The sequence below is a fragment of the Equus caballus genome, chromosome 15, assembly GCF_041296265.1.
Source record: "Equus caballus isolate H_3958 breed thoroughbred chromosome 15, TB-T2T, whole genome shotgun sequence".
Taxonomy (NCBI): domain Eukaryota; kingdom Metazoa; phylum Chordata; class Mammalia; order Perissodactyla; family Equidae; genus Equus; species Equus caballus.
This window is the reverse complement of record NC_091698.1, coordinates 28,962,907-28,988,093: the sequence shown is the minus strand read 5'-3', so window position 1 is coordinate 28,988,093 and position 25,187 is coordinate 28,962,907. Positions and strand designations below refer to the sequence as shown.

The window sequence follows — 25,187 nt, the reverse complement described above, 5'->3', positions numbered from 1 at the left end:
GGCGGCGCCCAAGGTACTCCGGCCAGCTCTCTTGGGGCCGCAGGGCTGGCTGGGAGGGGGCGGGGCGGGCGGCGGCGAGGGCTCCTCCCTCCTGGGTCCTAGGCGCCTCTCCTCTTAACCCGCCTGCGGGAGCGCCCGGGCCACTGGGCTCCGCTGAGCAAAAGCGGTTAGAGGGGAGCCGGAGTCGCGCGTCCTTTCCCGAGGCCACGCCAGCATGCCTGGATGGCGCTTGCCCAGAGGTAGCGAAGTTTTCCGCACCTGCCCCGACGTGCTCTTCATCTTTGAGCTTGTGAGTGGCTGGCGCCCGAGCCGGGGAGGGGGCCAGATGGGCTGTGCCGCTCGCTGTCGCGGGGACTCCGCACAGCCATCGGGATCAGATTCACAAGTTGCCTGGTCCGGGAGCGTCGGGATGGCGGGGCCAGGGTGAGAAAAGTCTCCCTCAGCCCAGTCGTTTGGCTCCTTCTAGACCAATGACAATGAGGGAAACGGTCTCCAGGAATTCAGTGGAAAAACCAAATTCACAGCATGGGTCAGTTGTTGGAAGTGGGCCAGGGTCCGTCCTTCCGTTTCGCGCTGGTTCCATAGCTGTGCCCCGACCCTCTTCCCAGGGGCCGCACAGAGGAAGCCCTTATAGGAGAGCCACGTCCTTGTAAAGGTGCGCAACTTTGTCCAGGGTTAGGATTTCTTTTACAAAAATCAGCACAAGAAGCCTAAGCATCACTAACCCAGGTTTGGGGACTGGGTTTGTGTCCTAGGAGGAGCTGAATCCAGATGATTCTCTTCTGGCCTTTGAACATTTCTGACAAAAAATGTTTTTGTGACAACTTTGATCTGGAAATAATAAAACAGGCCTTGGTTTGCTCTACCACAGTCATTCTGCCCTGTGTGTGGAGTAGGGGGAGAGGAGGGACTGCTGAGAGAGGTCCCCTGCCTTGGCTGACCCTCAGCTGTCCTAAGGGCCCCTGTACCTTCGGTTGGTCCCTCCTGAGGCTGGAGCCCCACAGCTCCACTGGTAACTGGAGGAAAGCACTTCCTACCCTGGGCTCCTGGTAAAGGGCTCCCTATGTCCTTAGGCTGCAGACCTCCCTCAGCCTACACTCCCCAGGGGCCACTGTCCCTTACCTGGGAGGGGCTGCTGTGTGTGTTCTGTGGGCGCCCAGTGATGCAGCCACCAAGACTCCCTTCCCAGCACCACTGCTGCAGAAGAGTTAATTGGAAAAGAGTTTGTCCAAACCTGACTATTTAAAAACAGGACCCAGCTTCTTGTTGCCTCATTGGAGGCGGGAGGGTGTGACCAGCAAAGGGAGCAGGTTCTGTCATCCATGGAGGGTTTGGGGAAAGGGTGAAGGGGACCAAGGTTGCTTGGTGGCACCATATCACTTCTTTTATGAGGGTTGAGTTGAGCTCACACCTGCGTGTATCCAGAGTGATGTCAAGTCCTGGGGCCAGCCAGGGTCAAGGAAGTGACATGTAGAAGAAACCCTGGACACCACTGCGCCCAGCCCCACCATTTAAAGATAGGAACACCCAGGCCCAGAGTGGGGAGGGGCTTGCACTCACTGGGACATTCTTTCCCCAAGTGGCTCCTCTGGGTGCGTCTCTTCAGCACTTGGCCTGTGCTTGCCTGAGGCTGGACGTCTGAAGGTGAGCGCACAGCGCCCAGGACCCGGGATGAGTGGTGGTGGTTCCTTTAGAGGCCACTGTGTTTACGAAAGCAGATTCATGACCAAAAGAGATGGTGACTGATGGTGAGCCGTGATGGGCAGAGAGATTTTAAGCAGCAAAAGGTCCTCTTAGCATCTCTTCCATTGTCCTAATGAGGGGCTTCCTCTGCCTTTGCAGCTGTTTGGGGAGCACTGTGACAAGAATCATGAGAAGGTGTTAGCTGGGCTTCATGCAGAGGACTCTGGGGCACCTCCTTCTCTTGCCTTCACAAGAGCTGGCTCAGGTGGCAGCATGAGATGAGGTGTGGGGGACCTGGGTTCACAGAAAGGAGGGCCTCCCAGTGCCCACTGCCTCCTCTTGGTGTCCCAGCCCAGAGGAAGGAGTGGTCCTGGGGGAGGGACAGCCCAGCCAGGCAGATGTTCTGTTGGGGAGAGGACAGGAGGGTCCCCCCCCATCCACCAAGTGAAAGGAGAGAGCAGGGCGTGGGAAACCTCAAAGCCCTGGATTAGTGGAGACTTTCTCCTCCAGGGCGGCTTTGTGACCTGCCATAGTAGCGGCTTCTAGATAATAATAAATAATTCTTTAATTATTATAATTAAAAATAAATAATTGCCCTTGCCCAGAGCACTTCCCTCTCAGCTGTCCTAGAAGTTGTTTTTACTCCTCCACTTCAGCCCCTGTTCCTCCTGTGACTTCCTGAGAGGCTCTGGATGCCTCTGTTTTCACCTCCAATCTCTTTCTTCCTCTCTAGATTGCGAATGGGGCCCAGGGAGCAGGGAGAATGGAAAAGAAAGCAGACACCCGTCCTTTAAGTTTCCTCTGCACACTTTGTACATACGAAGCTGAATGTGCCTTGGTGTGTAAGAGCAGAGAATGAAAGGGCTCAAGGCAGCCCTGGTCACCCTGGGAGTTTTTTTTAAGTTATGGACTAGTACAAGGTAACAACAAAAAGGTAAACAAGCCAGTTAGAAAATGGGCAAAAGACTGGAATAGACATTTCTCCAAAGAGGATAAATGAATGGCCAATAAGCACATGAAAAGATGTTCAATATCATCGGTCGTTAGGGAAATGAAATGAAAACCACATTGAGGTATCATTTCACATGACCTTAGGGTGGCTATTATCAAAAAACCGGAAGAGAGCAAGTGCGGGCCAGGATGTGGAGCAATTGGAGCCCTCACACATTGCTGGTGGGAATGTGAAATGGTTCATCTGCTGTTGAAATCAGTTTGGTGGCTCCTCAAAAAAATGACCATATGACCCAGCAATTCCATGTCTAGGTTTATAATGAAAAGGATTGAAGCAGGGACCTGAATAGGTACGTGTACATGCGTGTTCATAGCAGCTCTATTCACAGTAACCAGCAGGTGGAAAGAGCAGAAATGTCCCCTGAATGGATGAATGGACAAACTGTGACATATTCACACAGTGGAATATTATGCAGCCCTAGAAAGGGAGGAAGCACCGAGACATTCCACACAGGTGGAAACACTGTGCTGAGTAAAAGGAGCCAGACAACGAGGGTCACATACTGTGTGATTATATTCATATAAAATACCCAGAATGGGCAAATCCACAGAGACAGAGCACAAACTGGTGGTTTGCCAGGGGCTGGGAGGAGGGGAATGGGGAGCAGCTGCGTAATGGGTGCGGGGTTTCCTTTTAGGGGATGGAAATGTTTGGGATTAGATAGAGGTGGCAGCCGCACAACATTGTGAATGTGTTAAATTCCATTGAACTGGGCAATTTAAAACGGTTAGTTTGATGTTATGTGAACTTCTCTTCAATTTTTAAGAAAACAAAAAAAAATATTTCAAATATTACAGAAAAGCATATATAGTACTTTAAGGGGTACCCACGTAATTATCACTCAGCTTTGTCAAATCTTAATATTTTGCCTTACTGACTTTTAGTACGAGGGAAATAAGCTTTTCAGGAGGCTTCTAAGCCCTGGATGTGCCGCTGTCTTACTCCCCTCCCTCCATCCTCAGGAGCCTCGGGCTGGATGTGGTGGTCCTGATGCCCAGGCAGGGTCAGCCCTTCCCTGCACCCTGACTGCCTGTGAGCTCCACGGGGCGCTGTTTGCTGTGTTTTCACACTTCATGGAAATAGTGTCGTCCTGTCATGTCCTTCTGCAGTGTGCTTTCCATGCAACGGTGTTGAGGTTTATACACGTTGACACTGTTTATCCATTCTTCTGATGATGGACATTTCGCTATTTCCAGTTGTGGCTTTTTGCTGTTGCAGACGGCCTGGCCAAAGAACATTCTTGTATTTGCCTCTGTGGTGACATGTTGGGAATTTCTTGGGGGACACACAGAGGATTGGACTCGCTGGGTCATAGGAAAGGCACATCTTCATCTTCCCAGAGTTACCACATTGCTGTCCAAAAGGGTTATTCCAATTTCCACAACCCGGGAGCGGAGTCACTAGGAAGCTTATGAAGCTTAATTAAGCTCAGGATACCCACTTGCTCAGGCCCCTTCCAAGACTCAGACTCATTTTTTATTCTTTTATAAAAAAAGTCCCCGAATTGTACAAGCTTCGGGCTAACCCTGGACCTTCCCGACTCCCACCAGCAGCAGATGAAAGTCCCCGTTGTCCCTCATCCTGGCCACACTTGGTAGCATCAGACTTTGTAATTTTCTGCTGGTCCAATGGGTGTGACATGCATGATTATTTTTTAAATCTGTCAGCAAGTTGATTACTCACAGTTCCTATTTCCATGCCTGAGCTCGCAATAGCCTGGGAGGGGCAGGTATGAAACCCTTGGCCTCCAGGACCAACAGTGTGGGTCTCCCCTCCCCTCCCAAGGCAGGGACACTGCCCACCAGAGCAGGAAGGGCGATGGCTCAGGGTGGGGCCTGGCAACCTTGCCCTGCCCAGCACCCCACCGCAGAGCCCCTGCTCTCTGAAATCTCAGGGTCCTCACGGGAGGTGGAAGGCAGAACAGCCAGGGGGTGTGACCCTGCCTCTCTGAGCCCCCAGAGCCCCCAGGCCACACTGCTGTTGCAGGCAGTGGGGTCCCAGTGCACCCCACACAGGCCCCGGTGGAACATCCAGGGTCTCCCCTCCCCAACAGCTGCACCCAGGGCCCTGCTTCTGGCCTGTTCTCCCATCCCCACCTATGGAGGACATTCCTTTAGGAACCACAGCTGTTTCTTCCTCCTCCTCCCTTCTAAGCCAGGGGGGCCCTGACCCTGGGCCTCCATTCTAGGACGCTGTTTGTCTCAGCTCCGGCCAGGGCCCCAAGAGGAAACTTCTCTCAAAGTACCAGGAGGTACTCTCCACTTTCCGAATTTGGGGAGGAAATGCCTGGAAAGGGCTTGTGGAGTCATTAGCCCAGCTCCCTCCCCCCAGCCTGTGTGCTGTGCAGTCCCTGAAAGAAAGGCCAGAATGAAGAGAGAACATTTCTTTGGACAGAGCCTGCTGGAGTGCCCCCCCCTCTCCAGGGCGGGTGCCCGCTCCTTGCATGCCCCTCAGGAGCTTGGGGACTCAGGAGTAGGGTCACCTGGTGGGAGGCAGTGCTTGTAGGGTACACTTTTTGGGTGGGGTGGGGTGGGAGAGCCAATGGGAGTCAGTTTGCAGTTTCCATTCTTAGAGTGAACTGGACACAGTAGTTACTAACATGAGCCTGTTTCTGTGACCCAAAGTGACTGGGGACTTTCTGTCATTTGAGAGTGACCCAGGACCTGCCCTAGATTTTCAACTGTCTGGGAACAGCGGCCCCCAGAACCAGGATGGGGCAGTGGGGTGGCGGGCAGGATGACAGAGCAGCTTTCTGGTGGGTGGCCACATGCCGGCTCCACTGAGAAGGCCCCATGAGGACTCCTGGGATGAGAGATGTAGAAGCAGAAACCTGACTTTCCAGAGCTGGGAGGAAACTGAGGCTCCGAGAGGGGCGGCAGCTGCCCAGGTGCCCCAGTTTCCAGGGTGGGACTTCTTGCAGTGACAGCAGGTCACATCCAGGTTCCTGTGCTCACCCCAACACCTGAGATGAACTACCCACAGCAGGAGGGATCATGAACAGGGGATCCTGGCCCCATGGGAGCCCTGGTCAAGGCCTGGCTTCCTGTTCTCCCCCCAGGGAGTGAAGGGACAACTCAGAGCCACCGGGGAGCTCACAACCCCTGGGCTTGCTTGTCAAATACACACCCTGGGGGCCGGCCCCATGGCATAGTGGTTAAGTCTGGGGCACTCTGCTTCAGAGTCTGGGTTTGCTTTTTCTGATCTCTGGCGTGGACCTATACCACTCATCAAGCCATGTTGTAGCAGCAACCCACACACAAAATAGAGGAAGATTTGCACAGATATTAGCTCGGGGCTAATCTTCCTCAAGCAAAAAAAAGAGTAAGTTTGGCAATAGATGTTAGCTCAGAGCAAATACTCCTAACCAAAAAAAAAAAAGAAACAAAAGACCAAACTCTGGAGGTTCTGAGTCACTAGGTCCAGCGTGGGCCCAGGAATCTGCATTTGATAAGCACTGCACAGCCCCCATGGATTCAGCAAGCTTTAGAGGAGTCATCGAGGTCTGGAGTGGTCATCGGTAGGCCAGCCCGCTCCCTCGACATTGTTATGGGGGAGAGGACTGTGGGGACAGTTCTCACTGAGGGGCTGGGGCAGGGAGCCAGGGATAGGCACCCTCTCTGTGCTGCCCCAGCCAGGGACCCTCATACAGTCCCCAGGGAGTGGGGGCGGCCCTGCTGCCCAGTGCAGACAGTGAGCGAGGCTGGCCTTCCCTGGCTGTGCCCAGTGACCCCTGGCCCTGTGTCATCTTCCTGTGCTGTGGGCCCCTCTCTGTCACTGTTTAGAAGGGGTGAGGACACTGCCCGGGTTTTTTCCTCCCCCCTCTCTAAAGGGGGGAATTACAGGCAGAGGTCTCCCAGGGGTTGGTTCTGGGAGTTGAGAAGTGACTTTTCCGGTTTTTCCAGAACCAGAGGCCTGTTTTAATCAGCAGTCAGTGAGTCTGAGGTGTTCTCTGGACACTGCTAAGTGTGGTGGTGGGCTCAGCTATGGGAGGCTCATGCATGTGTCATCACAACCAAGCTCCATTGAGAAAGATTGCTCCTAAGCTTTCCACAAGTCCCTCCTTGACTTCACCTGACACAGGTGGGGTAATCTCTCTGTCCCAGCGCTTTCAGGAGAGCAGGAGGGTCCCAGATGCCACGACAGGGAGAGCTCAGGCTCAGGTCAGGCAGGGGCAAAGGCTGACTGTTGCACCCACAGGCCCACAGAGAGTGTGAGAGCGCATGGTCCTGCTGGCCAAGGCCAAGTCTGCAGCCTTACGTATGGATGGCTTTGCTCTGGGCTCAGGCACGTCCTCTGAGGGAGGGGTTGGGGCTGGGAGACTGGGCCCCCTGGGGCCTGCCTTGGTGGGGGGCCAGCCAGTCTAGATTGGATTGGGGGCTAGGGGCTGACTCCCGATGGATTCAGAGCTGAGCCCTGGCTCCACCTGTGACACAAGCCCGGCTGGGCTCCCTCCTGGCCGGTCAAGGCTCAGTCCCTGGAAATAGTGTTTTGGAACAAAGGCCACCAAGGGCAGGCCCTGGTGAGATGGCCCAGCAGGTGTCCTCCTCGGGTGCTGATGGATGAGGACAGTGGGTGGGCTCCTCGTCCCTGGAGCACTGCTACCATGGGGAAGTGTGGCTGACTCCTCACAGGTTGCAGACTGTCCCAGGAGCAGGAGCAGCTCCCTGGGTTCTCTGGGTCCTGGGCCCTGACTTGCCCTCTGCATTCTGGTGGAAGGTTTGGTTCCTGGTTGGCTCCTGCTGGGCCCCAGCAGCATAATGACTTCCCAGGGTGATGGCCTGGCCTTGACTCTCTGCTGCAGGCTCTCTAGCACTCCCAGCTCATTAATAGCTGCTGTTCTGTCCACAGTGGGGCAGAACCACCCCTGTGGTGAATCACTTTGATGCACCAAGGCCCTCCTGCCTGAGAAAAATATGCAGGAACCAGAAGAAAAGCCTTGTCACCTGCCATCACACCTTGATCTGCACAGGCAGTGGAGAGAAAGGCCCAGGGCCACCCAGCCCCTCTCAGCTGACCTGACATTGCACCCCAGAGTACCCCCTCTCCTGTTAGAAGGCAGTTGGGCTGGAGGGGAGGGGGCAGGAAGAGGAGGAGGAGGGGGAGGACCTTGAAACTCCTGGATCCGCCTTTGAAGGAGGCCCTTAGAGGGCCCAGGGCACAGGCTTTGGGGGCAGACACTCCAGAAAACGAGCAAAGGAGGAAGGACAGGAGATGAAGGGCACATCTCGACCCTGGTTGTAGGGTGGGGATGGGGTGACAAAGGTCGTGTTGATGGACCTGGGGATGAGAACACAGGCCTGTGCCTGCCAAAGAAGGAGCGATATCCTTCAGGGTTCAGATACTTTGCTTGTTTTTGATCTCAAACACATGCCTTGGTGTACCTGGTGAGCCAGTGGAGGGTGGGGGAGGGGAGGCTGCCTCCCATTGCCTCCTCCTTTGGGTTCTCTGCTTCTCTACACCCAGGGAGGAGGGAGCAGGACGAAGGCTACCGGGCGGTCTCCTCTCCCTCCGTGTTACTGTTCTCATGGCCATTTCCAAAGCTGGCCCTAGATATGGGAGGTTTCATGGTGAACTGCCGGTGGGTGGCCTTGAGTGACTGCCACACACAGGGCTGTCCTGACCTGGCTCCACAACCAGCCTGTCAGAGCCAGCCCTCAGCAGCTGTGGGAGTGTGAGCGGGCCACTGCGCCTCAATTTCTGCATCAGTGAAATGGGGCTATAATAGCACCCACCTCAAGGACTGCTGTGAGGACTAAGTGAGTGTCATGTCCACAAAGCTCTTCAAACCACCTGGTGCCCTCAGCTCCTGCTCAATAGCTATTAGGTGCAATTATCACTAATTTACTAACAAGTCAAACACCTACTCCCATCAACTGGCCGATCCGCGCTCAAACGGGGCAATTGCAGGTGGGGCCGTGAGGTCGATCCCTACCACCTTAGGCAGGGTGCGGGAGGCAGGGGGAGAGTGAGATTAGGGGGTGGGCGGGGCTGTGGAGGGCACACATGACTTGTCCTTGGGTCCCCAAGTACTGCAGAGACACCACCCTCTGTAGGGCTTTCCAGTGGCTTCTGTGCTTGGAGCTGCCCCTGGTCAGCCTGATGGGGTGGCCAAAGGGCAGAGGGGGGCGTGGCAGTCCTGTCCTGCCTTCTGCTGTGGCAGTGGGGACTTCCTGAGCCTCCCTCTGCACCATCCTGCCAGCCTGGTGCCAGGTCAGGTTGGGGGAAAGCTCTGTGAATTCTGAGAGCTGAGTAAATTGCTGCACCTGCCCGAAGGCGAAGGAACCAGTTACCAGTGGGCCGGGAGCAAACCTTTAAAACTGATTTGTTATTGGGGTCAGTGCATCACCATCTGGAGGGTGTTGGTTCAGGGAGGGGGCAGCCTCTGGCACATAATCGTGCCCACCTCCCCAGCCTCCATCCCGCCTTGTGGCTGTTTGGTGATAAGCCAGCGATGGTTGGACTGAGGGGCCTGGCAGGAAGGAACCACAAGCTTTTACATCTTAGGACTCTTTCCAGAGCCAGCCCCACAGTCCTCGCTGCTCTCCATTTGTGGTGCTCCTTTGGTGCAGGTGGCATGGAGGGGCTATGTTCTATGTCCTTCGGGCCTATCTTACCCAACACTTCCGCCAGGAAGCCCAACTGGGGCACCCATTTCCTGTCCTGCAGGCCTGTGCTTGTGGTCAGTCTCCCACCTGGACCCTGAGTCTGCCCATGTCCCCTCCCAGACCGTGGCCTCTGAGACATTTGTTCTCAGCGGCATTGGTGGGAAAGGGGTAGGGGTCCAGCTCCAACCTGGCTAATGTTTATGAATCACAAAAGAGTCGTTGACCCCCAAGGGCAGACAGAGGGTGAAACTGATAGTCACCACCAATTCTCCAGGGAGACCCCCTGGACCCTCAGAGGAGCGCCGGGCCAAAGATGGGGGTTTCTTCTCACTGTTGGCAGGTGCACACCTGTTTTGCTGGCTGACCACATCGCTCACCTATTTGGTGACTCCCATCAATAACTTTTGTTTTTCTTGCACTGAAGCCTCTCCCGTCTGGTCTACATTTCCATGGATTTTGTCTCTTAGAGGTGGCTTACCGATATTTTTCAGAGTCTCCTTGTCTCTGTTTATCCTGAGGTAAATCCAGGGCGTACAGGCATGGTGGGAAACATTTCCTTCCAGACGAGGACTGACCTGTATGAGAGCCCCAGCTTTGTGGTCCGGAGGAGTGTCCTTCCCTCAGAAGCTGGTGACTGTCCTCTACCTCATATGGGAGGCCAACACTGGTCAGCGATCATCCGTCATGCTCACGGCCGGTGCTGGGGAGCAGAGGGCTAGCGGGTGCTGCGGAGAGCAGACTGCCTGGGGACTTCGGGAAATGGGGGGAGGGCTGAGCAGGGCCTCTCCCAGGTCACCCTCCCCCTGGTAACATCAGCTACAGACCTGGACGCCCTCCTCTCTCTGTGAATCCCAAATCTCTGTCCCTCACTACGAACAGACTCAAGGCCCCTGAGTCCTGGGTTTGCCTTCAGTGTAGATGAAAGGACACAAGCTAAGCTGCCTTGGGAGGGATGGTGCACCATAGGTCCCCTGGAAGAAGGGAGCCAGCTGATGAGGGGCTGGGGAGGGCAGAGCAACTGGAGTAGGTAAACTGAGTCAGAGGGCCTTACTGCTACTCCCCATGTTCAAGTTGGGAGTAGCCTCAGAGCTCAGCCTCTCAATTATTGGCGGAGGGGGAGGGGGTCCCACACAGGAATCTTCTGACTCCTCCCAGACCTGCCCTTGGGGTCACAGTGGGGAATCCTCTGCAGATTTTTGGCCCCCCTGTGCTGGGCAGAGGTGCTGAGCTGTGTTCACCCTCTCTGGTGCCCTGACACTGTCACCAGGACCTGACTCAGCCCGTGCTGGATGCAGAGCTGCTCCAGTGGGCCTCGTGTGGTGGCAGGACTGGAAGAGAGAGGACAGGAAGGGAGAGGTGGGCTCCATATATCCGTGTGTGTCTTTGAATAAAGTTTGTCTCCCTAGATGGACCTGCCCTCAGTGCTGACCATGGTCATGGTCACTCTCGGCAATGGTTAAATGCATGAAGGAATGAATGAATGAATGAATGAGTGAATGAGTGGGTGAGTGAGTAGCAAGTGAAGGAAACCCCTCTGTGGACTTGCTGAGCTGAGCTCCTCCATACAAGGGGTGGGGCTCACACAGAACTAGGGGGCTGGCAGAAGCCCCTCCATGTTTGCCTCCTGCTCTCCCTGCCTCTCAGCCCCCGGCCGCCCTCAGCCCTGTTCTCTGGGGTCTGGGAGGCTCCAGTGTGTCGGGGGCTTGGTCTTTCTCCTCTGACCTCGTCTCCATGCTTCTCCTGCCCCCTGGGCTCATGTCCTCTTGACTTCACCTTGATGCCACTGCCCTTCCCTGCAGGAGCTCATCCTTAACCAGCCTCCACACACACTCACACACACACATGCACGTACTCTCTCTCACACACACACACACACACACACACGGGACATGGCCTCTATTCTAACTCACAGAATGATTCACTTTTGAGTCAGCAAACCTTGGAGATGGGACTGTGGGCCTCTCCTTGGGCGCACGGTCACTGCGCTGGTCGGTCCCCTCCACAGCACCCCTCCTGGCATTGCGTGGTCCCTGACTGCTGACAGAGCTCAGTGGGAACAAACACTTCCAGCAGCAGACTCGGGGCTGCTGATCCTGTGGCCTTGGGAGAGCACCCAGGGCCCAGAGCGCACAGCAGCTGGGACTAGTCTCATCCGGTGTGGCCAGCTTTTCTGTACCTTCCTGGAGGATGACTTTGCCCACCTGACCCAAGTGAGAAGACAGCTGAGTGCTGGGAGCACAGCCTGTGTTCTGTGCCCAGAGTGCTTTACTTCTCGAGTTCAAGGCACAAACTCCTGTCACACGCACCTTCAGGGTGCACCCCGTGCCCTTGGAGCTGGTGGGAGTTCTGACGCTGGGCTCCGAGGGGCCGCACGAGCAGACGTGTGTGTGGGAAGCGCTCTGTGGTTCACGTCTTGACTGGTTATTGGAATAGGGTCGCTTGTGGAGACCCTGACACAGTAAGATGGAGCCCCCGAGAACATCCAGAGAATTTGAGCAATTCCTCTGCACTGACCTCAGGTGTCCACGTCCTGCAGCAAGAACACTGGACGGTTGTGCACGCGGAGCTCCTCCAGCCCCGCACAAGCAGGGGGACGCCACACGGATCTCAAGAACGTGTGGGAGGATCCCTTTCCCTTTGTGACCGAGGCTCACTGTTTGCAGGAGGACTTGCTCATATTTTTATGTTCTTTCTGTGTTTCCGCTGAGGCACACACATTTTCCTCCACTTCTGGTTTCCTGGAGATCATAGGTTTTTCTCTTTGATGCTGTTCAACTTACCTTTAAACCCTGGGTCGCACCCGGGTGAGGAGGGGGTCCCTGTGCACGGTGAGATCCTAGCCCTCCTGAGATGTCACATGGTTACAGGGGAGGCTCTGCCTCGTCACATGACAGCTGTGACAGTGAGCACTTCGAGTGCTCCCCACGTGCCAGGCACTTGGGCCCAACCCCATGAGGCGGGCACTGCTGTTATCACTGTTTTTCAGCAAGGGAACCGAGAGGTTAAGCAACTTTCCCAGGGACAACAGGCCACCCAGCTAGTAAGTGACAGAGCTGATTCAAATTCGGTAACTCTGGCTGTAAAGTCTACACCCTTAACCACTCTTGCCTGCCTCCTGTGGATTAATTGAGGAAGAAAAAGAGAGAACCCTCTCTGAGATTACACAAGAGCTCCCCCCATGACTATATCCTGAGGAAGTTTTTTTCACAAAAATCATTTGATCAGGTAGCCCACGGATGTAAACTCTATTAAGCCTTGGGGAATTTTTTGTCTCATTTTATATATTATCCTTGGTTCTTAGAGAACCTCAGCTCTGCTCAGCATCCTAAACTGGACTGAATTAAAGATGGGCGGTTTCCAGTCCTGAAACACCAGGGTGGGTGGGGCCTCAGATCACCAGGTCAACCCTATTCGCACACGCTGTGGCTGGGTCCCAGCATCTAGAGGACACCCAGGGACGAGCTAGTCTCATGTTCAAGGTAAGACAGGGACTGAAGCTTAAGGAGAGGTGAGGAGAGGAGAGGAGGGGATAAGGGAGGGGACGGGAGGGGAGGAGGGGAGAGGGAAGTTTGCCCGTGTCCAGGCGGGAACTGCAGAGCGTCTGGGCAGGCGTTGCTGAGCCAGGTAGGGCGTGCAAACAGCAGGTGCTTCTTCTGTCTGACGGGGTCACCAGAGCATCATCCACAGGCTCTTGTTGTGGAGACACATCCCTGTCTGTGTCTGTTACCTGTCCTGTAACTCTGCTTCTCTGCAGTCTAGTCAGACCCTGGGCCCCAGACCTGGGCATCGGTGTTTTTCCAGGCGTGTCAGTGATTTCTAGTGTAGACTGAGGGCTGAGAACCAGAGTGTTAGCCCAGGCCCCGCCCCCATTTTCCAGCTTGGCGACCCGGGGCCCAGAGAGCGAGCTCCACACAGGTCACTGTCGGCCACACGACTTAGAGACCTTTGTCTGAGACCACACCAGCCAGCTGCACCGTCTGTGGTGTGGAGGATGGTGACCCAGGGACTTGCAGGGGTGGTGGGAAGTCCTGTACTGTAGACAGAGATGAAGGGAAACCGAGGCCCTCCCTCCACTTGTGTTGCTAATGTTTCAAGGTGATCGCCTCTGAGCATTTGCCACCTGGAAGCTGGGAGCCGCTTAGAGTTTTCTTTATGAAGGGAAATGCTTGAGCCCTCACCTACCCCTTTGCTCTTGACAAGTGTTTGTCCTGAGGCCAGGATGGGGTGCGATGCTCCCTGCCCAGGAGGCCTGGTCTCCCTGGGTGTGGGTGCAGCGCCCGCTCTCCCTGATGCTCTCTGCACACTGAGTAGGGGGAGGGTGGCAGGCGCTGGCTGTGTCCATGATTCCTGCCGAATCCCAGCTTTGCACTGAGCGGGGCCTGGAGGCCTCCACACTGGCCCAGCGATCAGTTCTGTCTCAGGCTCACATCTCCTGCCACTCCTTGTCCCTCACCTCGTGCATGGCTCCCCAGCCTTCTGAAACCCTCACTGGTGCTCCAGCATCCTCTGGACTCAGCGTGTACTCTTCCCCTTCCGGAGAGCTGCTTGGTGACCTTGTGGCCAGGTCACCAGTGACATCCACCTCTCCCTTCAGGACTCCGTGCCCCAGTCCCGGCTGCTTGGCCCACTTGGGCGGGGCATCATCCTGCATTGTAACGGGCTGCCTCTGCATCTGTCTCCACTAGGCTGTGGGCCTCCTGGGTGAACAGTGTCCTACCAGTTGTTGGGTGGTGCTGGCCGTGGTGCCAGAGCTTCACACTCACCTCCATGGTTTCAGCCAGTTTGCACTAGCCCGCAGTGTGGGGAGACAGCTGCAAAATGCCATTTACAGACAAGGAAGCTGAGGCCCAAGAGGCCGGGTCACGTGCTCCAGCCCCTCCAGCACATGTTGGGAGAGCCCCTCTCCAGGGCTCACGTGCGCCCCTACCCGTGCAGACGCTGCGTAGTGTAGGTGCTGCGGAAGCTGGCATGTGCCCGGGAGGAGCGGGGCCTTAACACCTGCACAGCTGTTCCAGCTGTGACCCCTTCCAGCACGCATCTGCACTGGAGCTCTCACAGCAGCTGTGTCTGTGTCCAGGGCGCTGCTCACAGACGTCCAGCGGGAATAGACCCTCTGTTCTCAGCTTTGTCTCTTTTCCTTGTTCCACCCATCCTCTCTCAGTGGTGTTCTGCACCCACCTCAGCCCCCTCCCAAATGGTCCCCTGTGCAGGTCGCCCTGCATTTCCCCCCAGGCACCTGTTGGGCAGGGCTGTGAGGGGTACAGGGCAGGCCCACTGCCCATCTCCTGGGAGCAAAAGCCCCAGGGTTTAATCATTTCCTCTGTGTGAGGACATTCCCTTCACATGATGTGTCATTTAGAATATCTTTCTGGGACAGACGGGGCCTGGTGGCATGTGTCCTATGAGAATGTCCTTGGGAACCAGAGGCTCCTCTGCTTTTCCCAGTTGGGGGCTCCAGAGAGATGAGCCACATTCACTCTGTCCCCACATGGTGGGTCAGAATGGCCGGTGGGCTGTGCTGTGATGGTGGAGATATTTCGTAAAGGTCCCCTCGAGGGAGAATGTCTCACCTTGAAAGACGTTGTGCCAAATGAAAGAAGCCAGTCACAAAAGCCCACCTTTTATATATGATTCAGCTCATGTGAAAGTTGAGAATAGGGGAATCCATAGAGATGGGAAGTGGGTCAGTGGTCCCTTAGGGAAGGGAGGGGTCGAGGGGCCATAGCTAAATGGCACAGGGTTTCTTCGAGGTGATGAAAATGTGCTAAATTGGCTGTGGAGCTGATGGCTGCACATGTCTGTGATCATCCTAAACCATGAGTTGTCACTTTACATGGGTGAGCTGTGTACTGTGTGAGTTCTCTCTCGTTAAAGCTGTCTAAGAGAGAGAACTTCTCCCCGCCATCTTACCATGAAACTCAGTGCTACAGAGAAGCCACACAAAGAAAAAGCATGATTTTTAAAGGCGCTTTGCAAGGTGGTGCACCCAGAGGTGGGACAGGGCCCTGAGGTCCCAGGGGGCAGGGCTGGGATGGAGCACAGGGTGGGCTTTGCTCCTGTGGATGGAATTCTTACCATAGACCCCAGGGATCTGCATAAGGGTGTGTGTGTGTGTCTGTGGGGGGGGGGGGGGTGTTGTGTGAGTGTGTGTGTGTGAGTGTGTGTGTGAGAGAGAGCATTCCTAGGGAGCTGGAACATACTCTTCCTCACACTGGTGGATGTGCACACCCAAAGCAGGGGTAGAGTCGGGGTAACCTCGAAGCTTCCCTCTGCACTTGGGGCCGGGAGCTCAGCCCAGAGCTGTGGCCCCATCTCACTGGCGCTCACTCAGGACTCTGTGATGAGCACTCAGTGTGGGGGCAGCTCTCTGACTTCCCCTCACTCTTCCTGCCTTTGATTCCTGACCGAGCCACATGGGGAGGAATCGAGCTGAACAAGGTGCAGGGCACTGAGCCTGAGACCAGGGTCTGAGAGCCGCCTTCTCAGATTGTACCACTTCCAGGTACCCCTGTGCCTTAATTTACCTCCTATGTATTTTACAGTTAATTTTTCCAGAACAACTATATCACTACCTCAAAACAAAAACCGTGCCCTTCTCCAGGTCACCTCTGCCTGCCCGTCCTTGGAGTTCATGCTCTGGGGGAGCTCCAGAACCCTGGCTGTCCTCTGAGCCATTCTCATTGCCTTAGTCAGACAAACCAAAGATAGTGACAAAGAGAACTGTTTTTCCAATGTGGCATTCAGTGTCCCTCAGTGCCATGTCCATTGGCCACATACAAGCACCTTGAGTCCTCTGGGTCCCACGTAGGGTTCCCTAATGGAGGGCTCTCCTGTCCACATGCAGCGCCAGCTGTTCCTCTGGGATTTGGTCCATCAGTCACTTGTTTGGGCACACCCATCTCCCAGGAGGCCCTGAAGGCCAGGGAACTAACCCGGACACTGACACAGGGCTGGACAGGTCTTCCCTGTGTCCCACACCCAAGAGTCAGCCCTGAGCAAGGGAGACCTCACCCCGCTCCCTCACCTGGTAGGATAGAGTGACATTTTGTGACTAACCGGATACACCTGTGTTGTGAATGCTGCAAAGGGGTAGTGCAGGGCTCCCTGAGAGCATATGGGTGGATTCTCATTGGATGGTTACCAGTTGACCAGGAAAAGGATGTTTAGAAGTGTGTCCTAGGCCCTTGCCTCTGCCCATGGGATGGACATGCCCCATCCTCCCTCCTCTCCATGCCATACTCTTGTGCCTCCTAGTCCATCTCAGCCGTCGGCTCTTGTCCCTGTGTCAGTGGCCCTGATGGAAAAGGCCAAGTGACCGGTTTGATCTTAAAGGCAACTGTGGATGAGATCGACACACACGTCTCATCTATGGCAGTCTGAGGATCTGGATTTAACTGATTTTGCTCCAGTGACTATAAGATGTAAAGTGTGTCTCACTGCCTCTGTCACGTGCTTTCCTTCAGGCCATCTCAGGTTCATCAGTAGAGGAAGTCTTCTGGGCAGAGATGCTAAGATCTGATTCATGAGGCCCAACTTGGATTTCATCACTCCAGATTCTTCATTGCACTGATTTTTCTATCAAAGTTGATTCTCTCCTGATGCTTCTCAGCTGAGAGACTCGGAGAACCCCTGTGAGGACAGTGGTGTCTCTTACCCAGCAGGTGGGCAGTGGGTCAGGGAGACAAGGTCAAGGGACCACTTGAGTTCACACCACAGGGGACGTAGGACTGGGAAGCAGCCCGTCCTCAGCCCCAAGATGCTCAGCAAGTATCACGGTACCTTGGAACCTCTGATGGCAAAGCCATCTCCCCAGTGTCCCAGCCCACGCCCAGCACAGTCCTTATCCAGGTGGTCACGGTGGATGAGGCTGAGATTATCTCATTGGGATGAAGAGGGACAAGGAGAAGGGAAGAGAAGCACAGAGAGTCCCAGCTTGGGGTGAGCTTGTCCACAGAGGAGCGGGACTGTGGCACTGAGGAGTGTCATGACACCCACGTCTGACCTTACGCTCCACTTTGATTGGAGCTTTTTGCCCTGTGAATATAACTGGGGTGTCTTCTGGGTACCGACAGGGGAGTGCTGCTGTCATGCCCATCCTTGGCCACCCGAGGAGCCTGGCTGACCTGGGCCCTCTCTCCAGTGCCAACACCAGCACTCAGAGTACTTCCTAGACTTGGGGACCTAAGGGCTCAATTCTTTTAAACAAATGCTAGTGACATACATAGTGTGCCTAATTTATTTTGCCATTGAAGACCAAAAGAATCTTCTGGTCACTCCCATTTCATAACAGAAAGGATATTTTTGTATTAAAAATACTAGGAAGGATATAATCTCAGGATTAGCCCTTCTAATGATCATACTGGATGGCATAAGTCCTTTCTTGAGATGATGAATTACTTACCTTCCATGTGCCTCAGTTTCCCCATCTGACAAATGAGCCAGCACCTTGCTCATAGTTTTGTGAGAGGAATAACTGAGTTAATATTTGTAAAGTGCTTAGGATAGTGCCTGGCATATAAATGTGACAGAAGTGCTTGTTAAATTAAAAATTAAAATTATATTTAAAAGGTGAATAAAGGTAAGCAAGCAGAGGATTGGGAAAGACTGAGATTGGTGATCCAGTCTCTAATCTTTTGGGTATGAAAGAGCTGTTTTTGGTGAGGAAATGTCCCCAGCTGTTCTCTGCCTCTTTCCTGTTTTTCTGCCCCTCGTGCCCCAGCGTGACCTCTGGGTGTGGCCCTTCCTGGGCGTGGGCTGTCCCGGTCCGATGCTCACCCTGCCCCCCTTCCCTCTGCAGGTCTTTGGGGGCCTCGTGTGGATCCTGATTGCCTCGTCCCTGGTGCCCCTCCCCCTGGCCCAGGGCTGGGTGATGTTCGTGTCCGTCTTCTGCTTCGTGGGCACCACTGTCCTGCTCTTCCTGTATATAATTAACATCCATGACAGGAAGATTTCCTGGTACATCCTCGTGAGTTCCAACCCTGGATGTTTGAGGGGGGTGGGTAGGACCATCTCCCCTGGGAGGCTGGCTTTTTCAGTGCTGGGTGAGGCTGCCCTGTAGACGTGTCCCACCATGTTCCAAGGCTGAGCTGGCCAGGGCTTCAGCTCTGAGCTGTGCACAGCAGCCCAGGGCTCCCTGCAGCCAGGAGGTTAGCAGAAGGTGATGACAGACGTTGACTGTCACCATCTGCTCTGCTTCCTCCTGCATGACTGCCTTTTTCATCAATAACCAGCAGCCCAACCCCCCTCGCATCTCACCTGCGCCTGCCAGGGGCCTGTTGGCACCTCCCATCATCTGGGAGGGCTGGTTCCCATCTCCTGGGAGCAGGGTCCTGAGGGCTGGCCTTGGCTGCCCAGTGTGAGGCCATGCTTACTGCCCAGCTCCATGTCACAGCTTCTAAAGCTGGGTCACCAGAGAGGGAGTTGGTGGGGGACAGAGATGGCCCATGGTCTCTGTTCTGCATAAATTCTGCCTTGAGGCCCATGAAGAGGGTGAAACTTACACATGGACCCCTGTCCCTTATGTCCCCTGGAAGGGGTGGGGCCATTTGGCTGGGCCTCTCACTCTCAAAAGGTCTCCTACTGTCACTTGTGAAACCACCACCAAATTACATCTTCTCAAAACCCAGTCTAGTAGTTTTTTTCTTGTAAACATACTTGGAGGCCCCTGTCCCAGCCCCCCCAAAACAAACGTCAAACAACAAGAAAACAACAATGGAAATGGCCTGGGCTTCTCTCCCCTACATTGGTCACCGAGGCCACATCAGAACCAGGACTGTGACCATGTATGACATTCTCAGTCCAGAACCAACTTCTGCCTATTCAGTCCCAAGCTGCCCCCTCACTTGATCCCCCTCAAGGGAGAGCAGCGTCCCTTCTCCACTGAAGCCCTTACTCTGCCCCCAAACCAGCGAGATGAAACTCAGCTGGACCAACGAGCTCTATGAGGAGGGGGTTGGGGGATATGCTGATGGTGGATGGGGTGGCAGGGAGTCAAGGGAAGTAGCAGAAGGTGACCAAGGGACCTGAGCCACACCAGGTGGGGACAGGAAGGTGGACAGATCTTGCTGTGACCATAGCTGTCCCACATCCTCACGTCTGGGCTCCCCGTCTCTCTGACCGCCCTTTCTGGCCCTGCAGGATGCCGTCTACCACTGTATTGCTGCCCTGTTTTACCTCAGCGCTGTCGTCCTGGAAGGTTTAGTCACCAACATCATGGACCATGATTTGAACTTCACTCAGGAACATTACCATGAAAACTTAGTTGCTACGGTGAGTCCCCCGTCTACCCGCCCGTGCTCACAGCTCCCTCCGCCCACTGACAGGGTCTGAGCGGAAGGCTGCCCGAGCCCTCCCCTCTGTTTTTAGTTCACTGACTTTTGAATGGAATAGACCTTCCCCTCATCATGAAGACACAAGTCCCGGAGAAGGGAGGGGACGTGCCCAAGACTCCCTTCTCCACCCGGTCAGGGCTGCAATGCCCAGGCCTGGGCTGGCCCAGGGTCTGGTCCTGGGTGGGCTTTGCAGAGGGCAGATGTGTGAGGACGTGACCAATGATGCCCGGCACCGTCCGAGCTCTCCGTGAACCATCGTATTGAGCCCTCACAGCAGCCCTGGGGTGTGGGCGCTGTGTCATCCCCATTTCACAGATGGAGAACCAGGGCACCACGAGCAGGATAACGTGCTTCAAGGTCCCCGGGAATGGGTGGGGCTGGTGTCAGGCCAGGTGCCCTGTCTCCACCCTCAGCACCAGCTTGGAGCAGTGAGTCTGGCCCCTGGGTGTCCTGGCCCCCTGAGCGGTCTTCCATGGAAGCACAGTCAGGGGCGGGAGACTGAGGCCTGGGGTGAAAATCGAGTGGCGGGGGTCTCCCCAGGCCCTGGCTCTGGGCTGGGCTGTGGGGAGGCCCTTCTGGGCCCAGCGAGTCCAGACCCCCAGCTGTGGGTGTTTGCTGTGCGATCAGGCCTCAGCTCCTCGTGACGGTGTCTCCTGCCCCACAGCTCTGAGCACCTGTGGGAGGAGGAGGGGCCAGAGGTCACGTCTCCTCCAGCTCCCCGTGCATGTCCCCTGTGCTCCCTGAGCCTTGGCCTGCTCCTCTGTGAAATGGGACGGCGATTCCTGTCCCTTCCCCTCGAGGACTGTGGATATTGAACAGCTTCCTTCCGAGGCCTCACAGGAGCCCTGGGGGGAACAGGGCTTGAGCCTCATTCACCCCGTCAGCAGAACAAATGCGGGGGCCAACTGTGTGTGACTGGGGGGCACGGTGTGTGCAGGTCTCTGAGCTCTAAAAGGAATGTTCTCCACTGCGGGGCCAGAACCACTGGTAGGGGAGGGCATGTGAGGCCATGACCTGGATTTGCTTTTTAATGAAATGTGTTGGAATGACAGGAGTAGGAGAATGTATTGTTTCATAAAGGTTTTTCCAGAGCTGTGCATGGTGGGCTTGCACATATGTGCTAACTCACAGTTTCAAATGTATTTCTAGCCATGGGTATTGTTTAAAATATAAGAAAAAGTTTCAGAAATAGCCCTCCTCAGATTTCTGAGGTCAACATATGAATTATGGAAATCCCGAGGTCAAGCGTAATGACAGATCACAAGATGTCAGCTCCAGGAGCCAAAGCTGTGCTGTCCCCACATTTTGGAGAGGACAGAGCAGAGGCTGAGAGAATCCCACAGGGTGGGCACTGTTGGGCTCTGGGGAAGGTTCCTCAATGACTTGCCTGCTGTCCCTGTGGGCCTGTCCCCTGCCCCGGGAAGGCCACATGCTTCTCTTAAGCTCCCAGCCCACTCCCCAGGTCCATCAAAGTGGCCACCTCATGGTCCCTGCCACCCGCTCAAATGTCCCACAGTCTGGGAATGTCTCCCATATTGGCTCATCTCCCAAGATGGCTGGTTTCTAAACAGTAGCAAAGCCAGGCAGCCCCTAGGATGCTCTTTCTCCCTTGGGAGGCTGGTCATACACCTCCTCCTCCATCCTTCAAATGACTCTGTTTCATCTCCCCTCCTCTAGAGAACCTTGTACCTCTCCCCATCCCAACCCCAGAAGCCTCTCTCCAAACAGACATCAGCAAGGCATTTGACAACAATTTCCATAAAATAAGTGTGGACAATGGTAATGACATGCAGATGGAATGTGGCTAGTGCGTCAACCAGAATGGGCTGAATTAATGCCCCTGCCTGCTGGACAGATCTCTAGCTGAGAACCACTGGGCTCTACCATGTTCCGACTTCTTTTACTTTTTATCGGATGCAACACACATCCAGAGAAGTTAGCAGGATGCAAGTGCACAGCTTGATGAATTTCTATAAAGTGAACTCCTCTGTGTAACAAGCATCCAGATTAAAAAGTATAACATCATAGAGGCTGGCCTAGTGGCATAGTGGTTAAGTTTGCATACTCTGCTTCAGCAGCCCGGAGTTCACAGGTTCAAATCCCGGGCACGGACCACCACACCACTCATCAAGCCATGCTGTGGCAATGTCCCATATATAAAGTAGAGGAGGATTAGAATGATGTTAACTCAGGGAACATCTTCCTCAAGCAAAAATAGGAAGATTGGCAACAGATGTTAGCTCAGGACCAATCTTCCTCACCAAAAAAAAAAAAAAAGAAAGAAAGAAATAGAGCATCATAAACAGCTCCCAGACGCCCCCTTCCTGTCCTGTGGCCATCTCTGTGCACCCACACCAAGGATGACCATGGGCCTGATTCCTAGCTGCCTCCCTCGATTTTTCCTGCTTTTGAACTTCATGTGAATGGAATTGCACATTTTGTGTCTTTTCTCTCTGGCTTCTTTCTCTCCGCCTTAGGTTTGTGAGGCTCATCTCACTGTTGGGTGGAGATGCAGGGTGTTTCTTCTCGTTGCTGTAGAGTATTCCATTCATGACTCTCCCAGGGGCTCTTTATCCAGTCCACAATTGATTGTGTCCCCCTATCTGTTAGCTGAGTTGGAGAAATGTGAGCCCACCCAGGCAGAGTCAGGAGTGCCAGAACCAGGAATCACGATGTTCTCAGCAGGCATGGGTGCTGGGCTGAAACCATCAAGGGGAACACGAGCCCGGTTCAATGTGAAGTCCCGCCTTTCTGTTCAGAATATCAGCTGTGTCCGTGCACAGGGAAAGGAGTCCTGGTCACTCAGGGTTCACCCCAGACACTGCCCAGCCATCACACGGCCTCCCGTGGTCTCGGGAGGCCCATCTGGGCTGTGGGAGGTATCTCAAGACCTTCTCCTCACACCCCTGGCCTTTGGGAGCATCTGGCCTGCCTCTCGCCCTCTGTGACTCCTAACTGGGACCTGCCTCAGGAGCTGAGCTTCTCCCCTGTTTGCTGACAGCAGAGTGTCAGCACTGAAGGGATCCCTGGTGTTGGTGGGAGCCGACTGAGGGAAGCTGGAAATTTCTGCAGAAATCTGCAGGTTTCTGAATCCTAACAGTCGGGGGAAATAATGGCAGCCATTCAGGGAGAAGGGTTTCAGAAAACCTCAGGATGTCCCTTCATGTCCCTGCTGTCCGTGTCCCCAAGCTGCCATTTCTTGCCCTCGCTTGGAAAATAAGCTCTGTGTCCTGTTCCTGTGGGGACTTCTGAGGCTCCTCTGCCAAGGTTTCTCGCTGGGTCTGGAGTTGCCCGGACAGTAACATGCTCCGACCTGAGAGGCTGAGGTGTTCTTGGGGGGCTGCTCACCCGTGGTGACCGCTCCTTTCAGCCGGGCTGCCTCAGAGTTCCTGGATGAGCTCTCTCAAATGTGCGATCAAATATTCGGCTTACTCATCGCCTCTGGCCAATGAGGGTGAAGGGTTCGCCCTGTGTGGGGTGGGAGAGGGCAGGCCCGGTGATGGCTGCTCTCTGTGGGCATTTTCACGGGTCACGGATGGGTAGCCGCCCTAAGTGTTGTGCCTGGTCGGCAACTCCCGACCCCACACCCCAGGTCACAGATCCAGGTGCAGATATTGAACTTGGGGGCAGCAGGCCTTTAGGAAAAGATGGTGCCGAGTGAGCACAGCACATCAGGGGCTTGACAGGCCACAGGTGACTGTTCACCACCTTTCCAGGGCCTTTGTTCCCAGCGTCAAAACAGCTGACTGCATCTTCCCAGCAGCTTTCTCAGGAAGCCCCTCCTTTGCAGCATCTCACAATCCTGTCTCCCTGTCCCTGTCCCTCAGTCCTGTGAGCCTTGCTCCTTGCCCATGTCTGTGAGATTATGATCCTAGAATAACATTCTGATGGGTGTGAGGATGTCCAGGCAGCATCGAGACCTTAACCAGAGCCAGCAAACCCTGTGCTCATGTTCTCCAACCGAGGCCGCTGGGCTCACAGCTGGTGGACCCGGCTCTTCCTGGTGGGAAGGAAGCAAGTTTCCCACGGAGAGCAGTTGGTACTCGCCCCTGAGTATCATTTGAGGAGCCTCTGAGAACCCCCATTTCCAGTTGGTGGCACCAGCATGATAATGTGAGATGGCAGATCGTTGACCTTGCACGCCACGTCCAGTGGTTCACGAGGTCACCTGGAGCTCTGTGCCAAAAGCATTCAGGGCCACATCTGGGTCAGCAAGAAAGGATGTCTGCCTGAGTGATGGGAAGCAGTGGTCCACACACTTCAGGTCTGTCATCCCAGAGCACCATGTGAGCGGCTGGCCCAGTGTGGACAGCCCATGCCTTGCCCTCTTCCCATGCCTGCCTGTTAATGGTCATTTCTCTTGATTTCAGGTGTTTTCAGCCCTAGCCACTCTGCTGTACATGTTTCATGCATGTCTTTCTTTCATCAGACTGGTGATTTAGCTGAAAACCCAGACTGTGATAACTGATCAGCCCGCCTTCCAGCATAACCTTTCAGCATGCAGAAATGCTCTCGACTGTGGAAATAAGAAACCAAAAGAAGAACAATGCTGTGTGTTTTGTGGGTGTTATGCTGACTCTCCCATGTCCCTCCTGTCAGTGTTAGGGACCTGCTGTGTTTAACCTCCAACTACTGAGCCGTCTTTCAGGATCATCTTCTATTTGTGAAAGGGGGAGGTGGGGTGGAGTGTGGGGTCTCTGATCTGAGAGACCACGAAACAAAGATCCCCTGCTGAGCCCTGGACCGGATCTTGAGAACTCTCTGCTGGAATCTTCCACAGGCTCTTTTGAGCCCCCATCTGGTGGCGTGTTTCTAAGTCTTCATGAAGATTCTACCTGTCATAAGGATAAAATTCACCCAATAAGTACTTGCAGATGTCCATGGGGGAAGATGGTAAAGCTTTGAAACACTTCATAAAGTGCCTTTATGTTTAATACTTTTGTGGGGTGTTTTCTTGTTTTTCTTTTAATTCCCCAGTATCAGGACCAACTTTCCAGCTTTCTTTCTGAGGAATCCTTGGCTTAGACTGAATCTCTAGAGGCGGCATCAAGTGGCAGTTCAGATGACAGCTGTGTGTGCTTGGCCACTGCACTCAGGGAGCCCGGCACTCGGTCTCCCACCCTCCCCAGCTACCAGGGGCCTCAGATGGCTCCACCTCTCTGGCAATTCACCAAGTACCAGCCTTGGGGGGGGGGGTACCTTCTTTTTCCTATAAGACAAAGGGATCTGTGCTCAATTAGAAAGTCCTCAAGCCACAAGAAAACAAGGTGCAGAAGTTTCCTCTCACTCTGAAGCTGATCAGAGATGTTCTGGGCAGTGGGCTGTGTGTTCTGTTCCAATTAGTGATGTGGATAAAAACTATTTTTAGAATTTCCTTGGGCCACTCCTTAGGGGAGAAAGAGGACCAGACTGCAGAGTGACAGGAAGTGAGGTGACAAGTACCACGTTTCAGGGATGAGATGCCCGGGTTGAGAGAGAGGAGATAATAGGAAGGGGACACTCAGTGAGGAATCCTGAGAGTCAGCTCCTGGCATGAAGTGCTCCTTCATCCCTTCA

The 25,187-nt window shown here is 54.6% G+C and overlaps 1 protein-coding gene across 3 annotated transcripts; it reads left to right on the top strand.

Moving 5' to 3' along the window:
• LOC111768038 (myelin and lymphocyte protein) lies at positions 1–24,565 on the top strand. Of its 3 annotated transcripts, none has more exons than XM_023618696.2 (4): positions 1–289; positions 18,098–18,265; positions 19,438–19,569; positions 24,002–24,565. In XM_023618696.2, the coding sequence occupies exons 1-4, from the start codon at positions 215–217 to the stop codon at positions 24,071–24,073; spliced, it is 447 nt and encodes a 148-aa protein (XP_023474464.2). In that variant the 5' UTR covers positions 1–214; the 3' UTR covers positions 24,074–24,565. The 3 variants fall into 3 exon arrangements, with proteins under 3 accessions (XP_023474464.2, XP_023474465.2, XP_070092257.1); XM_023618697.2 differs by having other exon boundaries at positions 94–289; positions 24,061–24,565; XM_070236156.1 differs by lacking the exon at positions 1–289 and adding an exon at positions 12,514–12,779.
• The last annotated feature ends 622 nt before the right edge of the window (positions 24,566–25,187 follow it).